General features: G+C 41.6%; 1 protein-coding gene across 1 annotated transcript in view; it reads left to right on the forward strand.

The window, feature by feature from the left end:
• The first annotated feature begins 6,897 nt into the window (after positions 1-6,897).
• The window catches only part of MYO3B (myosin IIIB), a 351,459-nt gene continuing 340,993 nt past the window's right edge, over positions 6,898-17,363 (forward strand). Inside the window, exons 1-2 of the mRNA XM_069733111.1 lie at positions 6,898-7,096; positions 14,874-15,054. Of these exons, the coding sequence (XP_069589212.1) occupies positions 7,095-7,096; positions 14,874-15,054 (183 nt within the window). The 5' untranslated portion in view covers positions 6,898-7,094. The remainder of the gene's footprint in view (positions 7,097-14,873; positions 15,055-17,363) is intronic.

Raw genomic sequence — 17,363 nt, forward strand, 5'->3', positions numbered from 1 at the left:
ATAAGCAAGGTCCGCCCATAGTGCATATAAGCAAGGTCTGCCCATAGTGTATATAAGCAAGGTCTGCCCATAGTGTATATAAGCAAGGTCTGCCCATAGTGCATATAAGCAAGGTCCGCCCATAGTGTATATAAGCAAGGTCCGCCCATAGTGTATATAAGCAAGGTCCGCCCATAGTGTATATAAGCAAGGTCCGCCCATAGTGTATATAAGCAAGGTCCACCCATAGTGTATATAAGCAAGGTCCGCCCATAGTGTAAATAAGCAAGGTCCGCCCATATTGCATATAAGCAAGGTCCGCCCATAGTGCATATAAACAAGGTCCGCCCATATTGCATATAAGCAAGGTCCGCCCATAGTGCGTTTAAGCAAGGTCCGCCCATAGTGCGTATAAGCAAGGTCCACCCATATTGCACACAAGCAAGGTCTGCCCACAGTGCATATAAGCAAGGTCTGCCCATAGTGCATATAATCAAGGTCTGCCTATAGTGTATATAAGCAAGGTCCGCCCATAGTGCATAAAAGCAAGGTTCGCCCATAGTGTATATAAGCAAGGTCCGCCCATAGTGCATATAAGCAAGGTCCGCCCATAGTGTATATAAGCAAGGTACGCCCATAGTGTATATAAGCAAGGTCCGCCCATAGTGCATAAAAGCAAGGTTCGCCCATAGTGTATATAAGCAAGGTCCGCCCATAGTGCATATAAGCAAGGTCCGCCCATAGTGTATATAAGCAAGGTCCGCCCATAGTGTATATAAGCAAGGTCTGCCCATAGTGCATATAAGCAAGGTCTGCCTATAGTGTATATAAGCAAGGTCCGCCCATAGTGCATAAAAGCAAGGTTCGCCCATAGTGTATATAAGCAAGGTCCGCCCATAGTGCATATAAGCAAGGTCCGCCCATAATGCGTATAAGCAAGGTCCGCCCATAGTGCATATAAGCAAGGTCCACCCATCTTGCATATAAGCAAGGTCCGCCCATAGTGTATATAAGCAAGGTCCGCCCATAGTGTAAATAAGCAAGGTCCGCCAATAGTGTATATAAGCAAGGTCCGCCCATAGTATATATAAGCAAGGTTTGCCCATAGTGTATATAAGCAAGGTCCGCCCATAGTACATATAAACAAGGTCTGCCCATAGTGCATATAACCAAGGTCCGCGCATAGTGTATATAAGTAAGGTCCGCCCATAGTGTATATAAGCAAGGTCTGCCTATAGTGTATATAAGCAAGGTCCGCCCATAGTGTATATAAGCAAGGTCCGCCCATAGTGTATGTAAGCAAGGTCCGCCCATAGTGCATATAAGCAAGGTCTGCCCATAGTGCATATAAGCAAGGTCCGCCCATAGTGTATATAAGCAAGGTCCGCCCATAGTGTATATAAGCAAGGTCTGCCCATAGTGTATATAAGCAAGGTCCGCCCATAGTGCATATAAGCAAGGTCCACCCATAGTGTATATAAGCAAGGTACGCCCATAGTGCATATAAACAAGGTCCATCCATATTGCATATAAGCAAGGTCCGCCCATAGTGCGTATAAGCAAGGTCCGCCCATAGTGCGTATAAGCAAGGTCCACTCATATTGCACATAAGCAAGGTCTGCCCAGAGTGCATATAAGCAAGGTCTGCCCATAGTGCATATAAGCAAGGTCTGCCTATAGTGCATATAAGCAAGGTCCGCCCATAGTGCATAAAAGCAAGGTTCGCCCATAGTGTATATAAGCAAGGTCCGCCCATAGTGCATAAAAGCAAGGTTCGCCCATAGTGTATATAAGCAAGGTCCGCCCATAGTGCATATAAGCAAGGTCCGCCCATAGTGTATATAAGCTAGGTCCGCCCATAGTGTATATAAGCAAGGTCCGCCCATAGTGTATATAAGCTAGGTCCGCCCATAGTGTATATAAGCAAGGTCTGCCAATAGTGCATATAAGCAAGGTCTGCCTATAGTGTATATAAGCAAGGTCCGCCCATAGTGCATAAAAGCAAGGTTCGCCCATAGTGTATATAAGCAAGGTCCGCCCATAGTGCATATAAGCAAGGTCCGCCCATAGTGTATATAAGCAAGGTCCGCCCATAGTGTATATAAGCAAGGTCTGCCCATAGTGTATATAAGCAAGGTCCGCCCATATTGCATATAAGCAAGGTCCGCCCATAGTGCATATAAACAAGGTCCGCCCATATTGCATATAAGCAAGGTCCGCCCATAGTGCGTTTAAGCAAGGTCCGCCCATAGTGCGTATAAGCAAGGTCCACCCATATTGCACACAAGCAAGGTCTGCCCACAGTGCATATAAGCAAGGTCTGCCCATAGTGCATATAATCAAGGTCTGCCTATAGTGTATATAAGCAAGGTCCACCCATAGTGCATAAAAGCAAGGTTCGCCCATAGTGTATATAAGCAAGGTCCGCCCATAGTGCATATAAGCAAGGTCCGCCCATAGTGTATATAAGCAAGGTACGCCCATAGTGTATATAAGCAAGGTCCGCCCACAGTGCATATAAGCAAGGTCCGCCCATAGTGTATATAAGCAAGGTCCGCCCATAGTGTATATAAGCAAGGTCTGCCCATAGTGCATATAAGCAAGGTCCGCCCATAGTGTATATAAGCAAGGTCCGCCCATAGTGCATATAAGCAAGGTCCGCCCATAGTGTATATAAGCAAGGTCCGCCCATAGTGTATATAAGCAAGGTCTGCCCATAGTACATGCGACCTTGCGTTGGTTTATTTAGTCTCTTTTGTACAGTAGACATCCATGGCAGTCTCCTTATCTATATAAAAAAGGACTTCTTATAGAGATAATTACATTCCTATTAAATACTTAGTCCTCTGTTTTCTGCTGCAATGTCATAAGAGCTCTGATCCTAGTTTTCTATTATAAATGGAATAGCTTACGGTTTATTGTGTCTTTCTTCCATTGAAAATATGTCAGATGCTAATTAAAAGTCAGACCCTCTTTCTCTATCATTGATTGCTGTTAATGCTCTTCTGTGCACTCTTTTCGGAGGGGATAACAGAGTTTAGCATTAGAACGCTGCATTACCACCCGTAGTTTACCGTACTGACACCATAAATAATTAAAAATAGATTTGGTTTCTGGGCACAACAGAACATATATAATTCATCACAGAAAATCAGTCCAGCACACCCGATGCTGTACACAAGACAGATCAGGCCGGCAGGTCTTACAAGGGCGTACCGCTTGCCTTATATTTTTCTTTTTTATTTATTAATTCATTTATTTTTTACCAATGAATCAATTCAGATTAATTTATATAATGAATAAATAATGAATTCCCATAGATATACTGTGTAGAAGCGATCAATGCCATGGGCCCAGAGCTCACACAGGGGCTGCAACTGTGTGTTTATGCCTATGTGTCACTTAAGACTTTACTGCTACCGTCTGTATGTAATGTGGCGCCCCAGGGTCCTGGTTGTCGCAGTGGCATTGCTTTCCTCCTGATGTTACCTGAAGGCAAGAAGGGATAACTGTAACCAGGTACCACAAACATGCAACACATTCACACTCCAGGCCACCAGGGGGAGCTTTTGACCCTATTTACTAGGTGACTCCCCATATATAAGGTAGTTTTGGAGGGAAAGTAGTCGGTCAGAACTGGAGACAGTTCTTACAGGACACAGACTGGATCAGTCTGAGGCAGAAGAGGGTTTACGAAGCTGTGAAGCCGCAGTGCAGCAGTTCCCGGACATTCAGAAAGCCGAATCGATTGCAGTGAACGTGCAGGAGAACAAAGCACAGGAGAGGATTTCAGGGTGAGACCAGCCCCGAGCAGGCTGCCTCCTTCTGAGGCGCAGAGAACGGTAGCCGGAACACCGAGGTTGTAAGGACCTCTATGACTTACATCAGAGACCGGCAGGACAGCTGAACTCCAAGTTACCCGTCCGACCTAATACCCAGGAGGCACAGTGACACCCTTAGAGGATGGGGCGTGCTAGAGTCCATATAAACCACCTCAAGTCACCAGTCATACGGGTTATGTCCTATCCTATCCGGGGGACAGTGAGAGAAATAACATCTGTGAGGACCTTATGTGAAGCCATAGGCGGTAAGGGACTACACCACCACGGCGCTAGAGGAAGGCTTTGATTTCCACCTGGATAAAGGGACTCCTAACTTGCCTCCAAGCCAGCCGGACCCTGCCTGCCCCGTGATCTGGTGCCCTGGACTGTGGCTGCCTGAAATCTTCAGTAAACAAGGTAAAGAAACTGCAAACCTGTGTCCTTGTTCTTCACTGCACCATTCACCATGTTCCATCTACACACCGGGAGCCCTGGGAATATACTTCACCTGTGGGAAGTTATACCATCTAGCTGCCATAAAATCACCCCAGAGGAGCCCTTAAAGCAGCGTCGGTCCCTACTGACCGAATACCACAGGTGGCGTCACGAACATAAACTTTATTCCCTTTAAAGACCTTCCCCTTTTACATGGGCGCCCAGGGCCACGGACCGGGTCGCCGCCACCGTGACATCCCCCTGTGAACTCAGGACCCGGTACCTAACGGCCCAGGCGGGGCGACTCAGTAACGTGGCGTGATTTGGTAGCCATGGGTGAGCTACTTTTCTTTCATGCCCGCTACATGAAGGTGGGGGTCCTGGCTGGGTATGTGTTCTTCATCTATTGGGGCACTATGCACTTGCAGGCCACACAATACCGATGACTTCAGTTGGCCAAGACCAGATAGTGAAAAGTTCAATGAGGAAGACCACCAATTAATCATAATCAGTCTTTTACTGAACATCAACTTGATGGGGATTATGTACAATAGATAGCGGGTGCATAACTTCACAAACGTCTTTTAGAATATGGAAGATTTTCACGCACATTCTTTCTTTCCTCCTCTAAACTCGCTTGTTTGTGCCTCAACTAGTTCCTCTGCCTTCATCACAACCCAGCACTGTCCTCTGGAGCTTTCCTAGTCCCCACTAACATATCACAGTCCAGTAAGTAAGAGTCCTATACTTCAACCTGCGGTTCCACATCCTCTTTTCCCCTTGGAGGAGCTAGATTGCCACTTTGGCCTTTATTTAGCTTCTTTGTTTGCTGATGCCTTGGAACTCCCGCCCGAGGCACTCTCTTTGTCTCACACTCCCAGTTCCATCATGGCCCTTTATCTCTTTCACTTGCAAACTTGGGGTTGTACCGCTAGGCGTCCTGTCCCAGGACTTGTCTCTGTTAAATCACTCTGTCCTTCTATCATTTTTCCTTTCTCTGCTCAGGATCACGCTATCCAGTCCCTCAGTCTCCGCTCGCTTACCGACGGTAGGCGACACTAAGCTCATGCAGCTCTGCTGAGTACACAAACCAAAGGTCTGCTCTAGCTACAAGTTAGGCCTTGTCTGACTCACTAATCCTCTCTGATCTTCTACATAGCCCCTCCCTCTCTGGCCTAGTCCCAACCATTAACCCTAACTGTCCGTATTGTCATACATAATACTATCACTAATCACACATGTCACAATACACATTACAACATTACATGTGTCTTCAAGGGGGAACGTGGGCAGTATGTCCATCTCCTCACATTTAATTTAAAGCAGGGGTGCACAACCTCCGGCCCAGGGGCTACATGTGGCTCACAATGCCATATTGTGCAGACAGAAATGCTTGTCTATATGTGGCTGCTCATATGCAGTTTCTGGGTCAGAAAGAACAAGATAAGTTTTTAGTGTGGTAGCAGGGACTTTTGCACAGACAGCATGCTGTCATGATCATGTAATTAACCCCTTCAACCTAGGGCGATTTTCCATCTTTTCGTTTTCTCGTCCCCTTCTTCCAAGAGCTATAACATAGCCGTATGAGGGCTGCTTTTTTGCAAGACAAGCTGTATTTTTTAATGACACCATTCATTTTACAACATAGTTTACTGGAAAACAGTAAAAAAAAAATTCCAAGTGTGTTGAAATTGCAAAAAAGTGGAATTTCACAACAGTTTTTGGGGTTTATTATTTACCATGTTCACTATATGGTAACACTGACTGGGCAATATGACTCAGTCTGTCAGTATGAGTATGCAGATACCAAACATGTAGTTTTTTGTTAAAGTAGTATAAAAACTTCGGAAATTTGTACAGAAAAATTTTTGCTTGTGTCGCCAATTTCTGAGACCCGGAACGTTTTCAATTTTTGGGATATTTTCGAAGTTGCTATGAACTAGTCATTATACCAATGCTTATATTTGCAAAAAAGGGGACTAGTCTGCAGCACGGCTCGGTCCATATTGGCCATTAAACTATGTTTTTCTCAGAAAAGTGGCAGCATTTCACAGTTAAAGGCTGGAAATGCTTTTTGTATAGTTAATGCACTAGTGTAACGATAGATACAACACTATGTTCCTATCAGACCCGGTCTCAACAAACAGGACATAAGGTGGTTATTTTTCTATGAAAATGTAAAAAGGGACCCCCATTTATTGCAATGAACAACTACATGTCTTACGTTTTTGAATTTATGGCTTCCAGGTAGAAATCAATTTTTTTTTCTGTTATAATCCCTGTTCACCAATAATAAACTGATCTGCATGGTAAGTGTTCTTTTTCCCTACAGCGCCACCACAGGGAAAATGGAAATGGAGGACTAAGTTATCATTCCCATCAAAACCACTTGGCTTGTAATGTATGGATGCGCTATAAGAGAAAAATCACAAAACCATATTCTTATACTGCATTGAGACGTCTTGCTAATGAATGGACTTCTGTGGAAAATCAGCTGGACCATAAAAGCTGAAAGACAGAGGTCTGTTGTTAAACGGATCTGGCACTGAAAAGACTCAATAAACAGATCAGATTCAGGACCAATTAGTGTCACATTAATCTTTTCTAGTAGTAAGAAGGTGGGGCTGTCAGGGATTGAGCAGATTACCGGGACTAGACCGTAGAGACATACAAATCTAAGCAACACATGTCTTCCCGTTCACTGCTGGACTATGGCCGAGTATTCGGAAGAGCGATGTTCTGCTGTCTAGGTAGATGCTGATCGATACAAGACACCATTTATAATTTCAAGCCTTTTCAGTGGAAAAAGAGAAATAAAAACTTTACGGAGTAAAAGAGAAACCCTACTAATAGCCACTAATGTAAGTGACTTGATTTAATGTAATTAGCTGTGTTGTTGGTTGTAGATCTTTTATAGTCTGATGTAATAAGGGGAACATATTAACCTCCTCCCGGGTGGATGCCATTATTAGCCGCAGTGAACGTAATGTTATATGTGGGTATCCTAGTGATAACATTGGCTTTTGTGTTTGATAATATGATATTATTCAGAATTGTGTAGTGATAATAAAACATTGATTGTGTACTTTGCAAATAAATACTGTTGACTGCAATCTAGTTTCACTAAACATTTTAGACTCCTTTGCTGTCTCCATCAAGTGCTTCTGTCTGAAGCCTGGAAAAATGGGTGTCATACAGCCAGTAGTGTCACTAGAGTCCAATGAGTCTGTCCCCCTTCACCATGCATGTTGGTCAAATGTACAGGTCCTTGTAGAGTTTGAAATCCTATAAGGATATACGTGTTGCCCCCAGCCCCATTATGTAGTAATATCACCCATCCTTTACTAATGTCCTCCATCCTGGGGCTCTTCTAGATTTTATCTACCCTCCAACCTCATTATGGACTAATGTCCCCCATCCTTTACTAAAGTCCTCCATACTGGGGCTCTTCTAGGTTTTATCTACCCTCCAACCTCATTATGGACTAATGTCCCCATCCTTTTTCTATTGTCTTCCATCCTGGGGTCCTTCCAGGTTTACATCCCCCATTCTGGTATATATGTCCCCCATCATGGGCTCCTTCCAGGTATATATCCACCATCCTGGTATGTATGTCTCTCATCCTGGGCTCATTCCAGTACATATGTCCCCTATCCTGTGCCCCTTCCTGGTATATATGGTTCCATTCTGCCACTATTCTCTAATGCATATAAAAAAAACACCTTCCCCCACTTCCATGTCGCGAGGCATCATTTTCCTTAGTCGGCAGCTGACATCGGTGTGCCTGCTATCGGTGAAGTATTACGTCACTGCGAAGCCTGGCCTGACGACGTCAGCAGTTGGTCAGTGACTGTCTGGCGGTGTGTGTATTGTGATGCAAGCTTCCGGCGGGTCTCTGCGCCACAAAACATTCTAGCTGAATGTGTGTCCTCGGTTGCACATCCAGCTGAAATAGGCGCAGTGTCAGTGGGCCCTCCTCCCGCATTAGCCTGGAACCGCAATAGTTAAGACCCTGCATGTAGTGCCGTAATTAAGATATTGAATATAATGAGGCAAACCAAGTCCAAAGTTGAAGACTTTGGATTCTATTTGACTTTTGTTTGAGAAATGTCTTATGCCAAACACAATAACGTAATCTACTAGCCAAATCTGTATTCTATAATCAGGTAAGTTTTTTTGTATTAATAATAATACTTCTTACTAATTTCTTATTATGCCCTGCCCATGTCTTACACGTGTTTCACTTCAATATGACAATCAGTGACATAGTTGTAGAGGCCAGAAAAATAGCAGTTGCACCAAGGCACGTGTGCTTGAGGGGCTAAAAGGCCCTTTTTCCATATCAGAAGACAGAAATATTGTAAAAAAAAGTAATATATATATATATATATATATGCCACACACAACTCTAACAATTGTCAATATGTGGAGGAATAAAAATGGAAAAATAGGCCTAGGTCATGGGGACATAATAAGACATTGTTCATTATGCCACTACACTATGTATTGTTTGTACTTATGCATATTGTAAGGTAGTGTCATGTCTGACTTGTGGTCTTGTCATCCAATTAATCAACCACTATCAATATTAAAGAATACTGTGATCCTTCCTATGTTACAAAATGATCACCGGTTTTGAACAGCAATGAAGTGTGGCGTTAATAGGGTAAATGAGCCCTCGTCTGTAGCTACGTGTGCCTCCAATTTTGGAATCCATAAACAAACAAAAAAAATAAATTGCAGCATTGGAAAAAAATATCTCTTTATATACTGAATTTGGGCAAGCCAGTACTGCATTTCATGAAGACAACATGGCTCGGCACTAAAGGAGTCGCACGGCCGCCATGCACTGCCATGCAGGCTTTGTGGCGGTGTGTGAGGCCTTAAGGTCATGTGTTCTCCGCCAGACAATGCACATCACAACAGAAGACTTCATTATATGGTGTGATCGCTGGTGATTATTCTCAGATTGCCTGTCTAAATGAAATGTTCACAAATACTATGACTTGCAGCTGTGGTTCCCTTGGGGTCACTTGATGCTTATTTATTTGCTGAAATCACAAAAGATTCTCGTAGAGGCATCGGGGGAATGATGACAGATCTGTTGATATTGATTATCCAATTGAGCAGAATCAAACATGTAACCTGTGAAACAATGATATTCTCATGACATTGATACACCATTGAACGTGTCGGGAGTTTTTGACCTTCAGCTCCCCTCATCTCCTATAAAATGAGAAGAAGCTGCCAGTCTTAAAATTCGGTAACTTGTATTCATGTAATTGCATTCAATGTTCATTATGCAATCCTAACATACTGCATGTTAAAAGGAAAAAGAGGAGGTTCAGGTTGTAGAATCTCATTGGTGGTCAATAGAACCCCGCAATCTTATTTTTACGCTAGGGTCAGATCCCTTTATGTCATTAGATGATTATACTGTGGTAATTGTGCTACCTCCATTTTATCCTTAGGAGTGTTGGTGGTCAATGGAACCCCACAATCTTTTTTTTACGCTAGGGTCAGAACTCAATTTATGTTATTAGATGATTATATTGTAAAATTAAAAAAACTATACTGACCTCCAGTGCCGGTGCTAGTCCAGCGGTGCCGATGCCATTCCAGCGGTGCCGGCACTCCCGGTCCCAGGGTTCTTGTGCGGTTGCATGACGCGTGCTGCGCGGCACCCAATCTGTGCTGGTGTCACTGTGCCTACCTTTGGATAAATTGAACATAAAAAGGAAGTCCGCATGGAGCTGATCTCTCTCTGACTTCCTCTTCATGTTCAATTCGACAGAAAGCGGAGACAGTGACGCCAGTGCTGATTGGGCACTGGGGTCACAACAACCGCACAAGAGCCATGGGAAGAGCGAGTGCCGACACCGCGGGAATGGCGTTGGCACAGGAGGCGAGTATAGGCTTTTTTATTTCATTGGGGCCAAGTGTGGGGTATGAGAAGGGGTTGTCCTAGTAGTGAACAACCCATTTGATCCCACCATATACATTATACAAATGTCGGCCAAACCAGCTGATATTGGCGAGATTGGTTGACGGTGTAATCCGACAGTTTAATGGGTATATGAGTCTCCAACTCTCAACCAACAGATGATATCGGGGACAGAGAAGAATCAGGCATGTCCAATTTCAGACTGATGATCCTTTTGCTTTCTCTGGGATAAGCTGACCCCAAAGGAGTCTGGCAGCTACTGTCTCATAGAGAACACAGGAACATTCAGTTGATCCGAGTGTTGATATGTGTCAGAAATCAACAGAGATAGCTGTTGACCAAATGATCAGATGAACCAACATTCATCCAACACCTATCTATTGTGTATGGGGACTTTACACCACGTTATGACAGCTATCAGTGACTGATACTTTGGAGAATAGCATGGCACCCAGCAATTTTTTTCTCTTGACAATTCTCTTTTTCTAGGAACATTTTGGATGAAGCATCCTAGTATCAAACACAATAAACTTTCTGGCAGCTTATGTTTCTATGAAGTTTCATGTTGTCCAGAAGATTTGCAAACTCTTCTGGATAGCTTTCTGGATATTCTGGAAGAGTTGGCAATTATGGTGTTATGTCCAGTGTAGGGCAGGAAGGAACAGGATACATACAAAACCAAAAACATAATCCCTGTGTTATGACCATTTCCTTAGACCTTGCTATTACTATATACAGTCTACAGAACTACACAAAAGTTTTAGGCAGTTGTAGAAAAAAAAAGCTGCAAAGTAGGAATTCTTTAAAAAATAATAGTGTTAGTTTATTTTTGTTTATCAATTAATGAAATGTAAAATGAAAACAAAAAAAAATCTAAATCAAATCTCTATTTGGTGCGGCGGCCCTTTCCCTTCAAAGCAAGTTGGAGCTTGGACTTCTTAAAGCAGATTTTAATAGACTCAGAAAGAGGGTAGGAAAGGTCCAATGTAAAGATGGTCAACGTAAAGATCAAATTTAAGATGTTCTAAAGGACAGAAATGTATAAGAAGGATCGGTAACAATCTTGAAAAGAAGGAAGAATTGGAAGCATTAAAAGAGACCAAGATGGATGAACAAAGAACTTAAACACTTGTTAAAAAGGAAACAAGAAATGTATATTATATGGAAAGAGGGGGGAATATCTAAAGAAGAATATAATGCTGTCTGCATGGAAATGTAGTGCAAGCGTTAGAAGAGCTAAAGCCAGTAATGAAGTGAGGCTTGCAAGGGAGACCAAAAGTAGTATAAAATGATTCTAAGGGCATGTCAAAAGCAAAAGAAAAGTCAAAGATGTTATAGGGTTTTTACAGGATGAAAAGAGTGAAGTGGTCAAAAATTACGTTGAGAAGGCTGAACTTTTAAATTCTTATTTTGCATCTGTGTTCTCTAAGAAAGCAATTGTAACATCAACTGATCTTCACAGTGCTATCAAAGGAATTAAAGAATCCACACTATAAACAGAAAGATGGTGAGGGAACATTTATCTAATTTAAATGAATTTAAATTTCCTATCACAGATTAATTACATCCTAGGGTACTGAAAGAAATAGCAGAGGAAATTGCAGAGCCGCTACCCAGGAACTTTGAAAAATCCTGGAGAACAGCAGAAGTCCCAGAAGATTGGAGAAGGGCAAATGTTGTCTCTGTCTTCAAAAAAGGAAAAAATATGTAACCAGGAAATTACAGGCCAGTGAGCCTTACTTCTATTCCAGGAAAGATTATTGATCAAATTATTAAACAGCATGTATGTAAGTACTTGGATAAGAATACAGTAATTAACCAGAGCCAGCATGATTTTGTAGCAAACATGTCGTGTCAGACTAATCTAATTTCCTTCCATGATGAAATTACTGACTGGGTGGATCAGGGAAATGAAGTGAAAAAATAATCAAGTGTGCGATTGATAAGGTTACGGATAGGTGTATTCATAACTGTCACAGAGATCATACTCAAAGAGTGATAATAAGTGGTTGCACATCTAATTGGAAGAGATTTTCATGTGGGGTACCACAAGGCTCTGTCTTGGCCCTAGTGTTGTTCAACATTTTTCCAAATGATCTAGATAAGGGAACTGAAGGTAAACAAATGAAATTTGCAGATGATGCAAAGCTAGGAGGGATAGCTAACACTGGTGAAGACCGAGACAGGATTCAGAAGGATCTAGATAAGCTTGAATAAAGGGCAGCGAAAAATAGAATTGTATTTAACAGGGAGAAATGCAAGATTCTACATCTGAGCTAGAAAAACAAAAATTACATCTATAGAATGGGAGGAATAGAACTAAGCAGCAGCACATATGAAAAAGACTTGGGTATACTAATAGATCACAGACTGCACATGAGTCAACAGTGTGCTCCAGCAGCAAAAATGCAAAAACAGTTCTAGGATGTTCTAAGAGAATCATATAATTTAGATCACATGAAGTAATTATCCCCCTCTACTCCTTCTTGGTCAGGCCTCATCTGGAATACTGTGTCTAGTTCTGGGCACCACATTTTACAAAAAGACATTGAAAAACTGGAGCAATTTCAGAGGAGAGCTACCAGGATGGTGAGCGGACTGCAACGTACGTCCCGCGAGGAACGGTTAAAAGATCTGAGAATGTTGCTTGCAAAAAAGTTGGCTAAGAGGAGACTTAGTAGCTCTCTACAAACATCTGAAGGGCTGTCACAGTGTAGATTGATCATCCTTATTCTCATTTGCACATGGAAACACGAGAAGCAATGGAATGAAACTGAAAGGGATAAGATACAGATTAGATATTAGAAAAAACTTTTTGACAGTAAAGGTGATTAATGAGTGGAACAGGCGGCCACAAGAGGTGGTGAGTTATCCTTCAATGGAAGTCTTCAAACAGAGGCTGGACAGACATCTGTCTGAGATGGTTTAGCGAATCCTGCATTAAGCAGGGGTTGGACACGATGAACCCGGAGGTCCCTTCCAACTCTAACATTCTATGATACCCAGACTAGTACGATGCAAACAATTCAGTCTGAAAACAAACATGTAATTTGAAACTTGCAGCCTTCTGCCCAGGCAAGAAAACTGCAAACATCAGATAATTCTCTAATAACTAGCTGCTATTAGAGAAGTTTGGGATAAATAGATAGAGATTCTTCCAAAATTATGCAATACTGGTGATGAACAACTTGTGGTATTCCGAGGGGGGTGACCATTCAAACAATATATGCCGAGTAAGCCAACAAAGTATGGCATCAAGATATGGACACTTTGTCACAGCAGCTGGTCATACGCTCTAGACTCTCAGGTATATACCGGAAAAAAAGCCTAGAAAAAACTGAAAAGAATCAGGATATGCAAGTCTTTTCAGATTTGATGTATGGACTAAGGACAAAATGTGACATTTTTACATCACACCAACTGAGGCAACTGTTGTTAAAGCAAAAAAAAAACATATAATGCTGGGTACTGTAGGAAAAAGCATGTGTGAACTGCCACAAGGTATCCTTGGTAAAAGAGATGTTTGTAGTTCAAGGATTTACTTTAGTGGAGACACGAGAGAGGTTTCATATATTCCTAAAAAAACAACCAAACAGGTCATTCTGATGAGCACGATGCATCATGACAATGTAGTGAGAAGTCGAGACGAAAAAAAGTCACAGATGATATTAGATTATAATCCCATCAAAGGGGCAGTTGATACACAAGATCAACCAATAGTTACGTACACAAGACGACGCAAAAGCAACCGGTGGCCAATAGTTTTATTTTATAACATTCTTGATGTATCTGCCTACAATGCATTTGTTTTTTGGCACGAAATAAACCCCGATTAGAATGGCAATTCACTGCAAAAACAAAGACTCTTTCTGGAAGGATTAGGAAAGTCACTTGTTATGCCATCTATTTTAGGAAGAAAAGTAAAACCCTGAAGTGAAGGAGCAGCAGCCATAGTAAACTGTATCCAGCAGCATGTTCAACAACACGAACCCATGGCCTCCACCAGCACCAGAAAAAGCCGGAAAAGGAAAAGATGCAGCATTCGTCCATCTTCCTGTGATAAAGCAAACATTACATGTTCTAGTCGGAGTAAATATTTCTGTAAATTACATGTGAGTTATCTCCGTGCAGAATGTAAGAATGCCTGAATATAGCAATCATTGAATCTGTACAACCTTTTTCTAAAGAAAATAAAGCAAAGTGAAGCTTTGATTTTCATTTTTCATTTGTTTTTGACCAGCCATGTTCACATGCAGTTAAGTAAAGCAACTGGTATTCAAATAATGTGCTTAGAGTAGGTAAATGTCAAAATGAACAGAATACGAACAGAACAGCATGGTTAAAACCCATCATAAATATGGAGCAAGTCCTGACACAGTTTTTGGGGGCAAATTAAGCCTGAATGGTGGAGCATTTACCTTGATAAATTTGCCCCACTATGTTTCTTTCCCATGTGATAGCAGTACCATATTGAGACTTAATGAACCATATCAATATTAAAGATCAATTATTGAGCTTTATGGATCAGTTATAGATTATTTATCTCTAGATTACTTATAATTTCTAAATATAACTTGCTAATAAATACGGATCGGCTGAAATTCTGCTATAGTATCTCCCATTGCTATCTGTCATGGTCAGGTATTACACAGTTTGACGGCTTTAATTGTAAACCGAAATTATTTGCTTTCTAGGAAGTCATTGTTTGGACTATTTCCTTACCCAAATATGATTGGACTCGAGTCATTGGCTGATCCATCCGATACCTGGGAAATTACTGATACAATAGGGAAAGGGACGTATGGGAAAGTTTATAAGGTCAACAACAAGAAAGATGGAAGCCTGGCAGCGGTGAAGATTTTGGACCCCATCAGTGTAAGTTTACATCTACAGATTACCTGCTGTATTTCTTTAGTCTCTGCTGTTTAACCCCTTTCTGACCTTGGACGGAATAGTACGTCCGAGGTCAGATCCCCTGCTTTGATGTGGGCTCCGCGGTGAGCCAACATCAAAGCCGCGACATGTCAGCTGTTTTGAACAGCTGACATGTGCGCGAAATAGCAACGAGTGGAATCGCGATCCACCCACCGCTATTAACTAGTTAAATGCCGCTGTCAAACGCTGACAGCAGCACTTAACTACCGCTTCCGGCCATGCGGCCGGAAACGAGCGCATCGCCGACCCCCGTCACATGATTGAGGGTCAGCGATGCATCAGGATAGTAACCATAGAGGTCCTTGAGACCTCTATGGTTACTGATGTCGGTTTGCTGTGAGCGCCACCCTGTGGTCGGCGCTCATAGCAAGCCTGTAATTAAGCTACATAGCAGCGATCTGATGATCGCTGCTATGTAGCAGAGCTGATCAGGCTATGCCAGTATGCAAAAGTAAAAAAAAAAATGTTTAAAGAAATGTGAAATAAATAAAAAAAATATAAAAGTTTAAATCACCCCCCTTTTGCCCCATTCAAAATAAAACAATAAAAAAAAATCAAACCTACACATATTTGGTATTGCTGCGTTCAGAATCGCCTGATCTATCAATAATGAAAAGGATTAACCTGATCGCTAAACAGCGTAGCGAGAAAAAAAATTCTAAACGCCAAAATTACTTTTTTTGGTCGCTGTGACATTGCATTAAAATGCAATAACGGGCGATCAAAAGAACGTATCTGCACCAAAAAGGTATGACTATAAACATCAGCTTGGCACGCAAAAAATAAGCCCTCACCCGACCCCAGATCACGAAAAATGGAGAAGCTATGGGTATCGGAAAATGGCGCAATTTTTTTTTTAGCAAAGTTTGGAATTTGGAATTTTTTTTCACCACTTACATAAAAAATAACCTAGACATGTTTGGTGTTTATGAACTCATAATGACCTGGAGAATCATAATATCAGGTCAGTTTTAGCATTTAGTGAACCTAGTAAAAAAGCCAAACAAAAACCACGCATGGGATTGCAGTTTTTTTGCAATTTCACCGCAGTTGAAATTTTTTTCCCATTTTCTAGTACACGTCATGGTAAAAACAATGATGTCATTCAAAAGTACAACTCGTCCTGCAAAAAATAAGCCCTCATATAGCCATATTGACGGAAAAATAAAAAAGCTATGGCTCTGGGAAGGAGGGGAGTGAAAAACGAACGCGGAAAAATGGAAAATGCCAAGGTCATGAATGGATTAAATGCTATGGGGCCTATTTATTATTGGATTTGCGCCTTTTTTTTGTCTTGTTTTTGGTGTTTATCATTTGCTCCTTATTCTTCTTTAAACTTACACCCTTTTTAAAGTCTTTTTTTCTATACGTTTGCCTTTCGATTTTTAGTGTTTGCTATTGTGGGCACAGTACCCAGATGTTTTCAGCTGATTCATCAATTGCAACTTTAAAAAAAACAAAATTGCAAAATTTTGGCACAAATGCACGCCAGTCCACCTCCTGGAATAGTTTTATGTACAGACCAAAAGTTTGGACACGCCTTCTCATTTAAAGATTTTTCTGTATTTCATGACTGAAAATTGTACATTCACACTGAAGGCATCAAAACTATGAATTCACACATGTGGAATTATATACTTAACAAAAAAGTGTGAAACAACTGAAATTATGTCTTATGTTCTAGGTTCTTCAAAGTAGCCACCTTTTGCTTTGATGACTGCTTTGCACACTCTTGGCATTCTCTTGATGAGCTTCAAGAGGTAGTCACCGGGAAGGGTTTTCACTTCACAGGTGTGCCCTGTCAGGTTTAATAAGTGGGATTTCTTGCCTTATAAATGGGGTTGGGACAATCAGTTGTGTTGAGCAGAAGTCTGGTGGATATACAGCTGATAATCCTACTGAATAGACTGTTAGAAATTGTATTATGGCAAGAAAAAAGCAGCTAAGTAAAGAACAATGAGTGGCCATCATTACTTTAAGAAATGAAGGTCAGTCAGTCCGAGAAATTTGGAAAACTTTGAAAGTGTCCCCAAGTGCAGAAGGTATATCCAAACGTTTGGTCTGTACTGTACGTCTGATTTTTTTTCCAAAATGTTGTGCCATTTTAGCAGATCTTACAAATAAAAGGCTAAAGCCAAAAATCAAGAGCATTTTTGTTTTTTTACACACGTACAATTTTGAAGAATGTGGCGCAAAAAAACATTATCGGATACCACAAGACAAATAAAGAATTGTGAGCTAAAAAAAAA

The sequence above is a fragment of the Ranitomeya imitator genome, chromosome 7 (genome assembly GCF_032444005.1).
Source record: "Ranitomeya imitator isolate aRanImi1 chromosome 7, aRanImi1.pri, whole genome shotgun sequence".
Classification (NCBI taxonomy): Eukaryota; Metazoa; Chordata; class Amphibia; order Anura; family Dendrobatidae; genus Ranitomeya; species Ranitomeya imitator.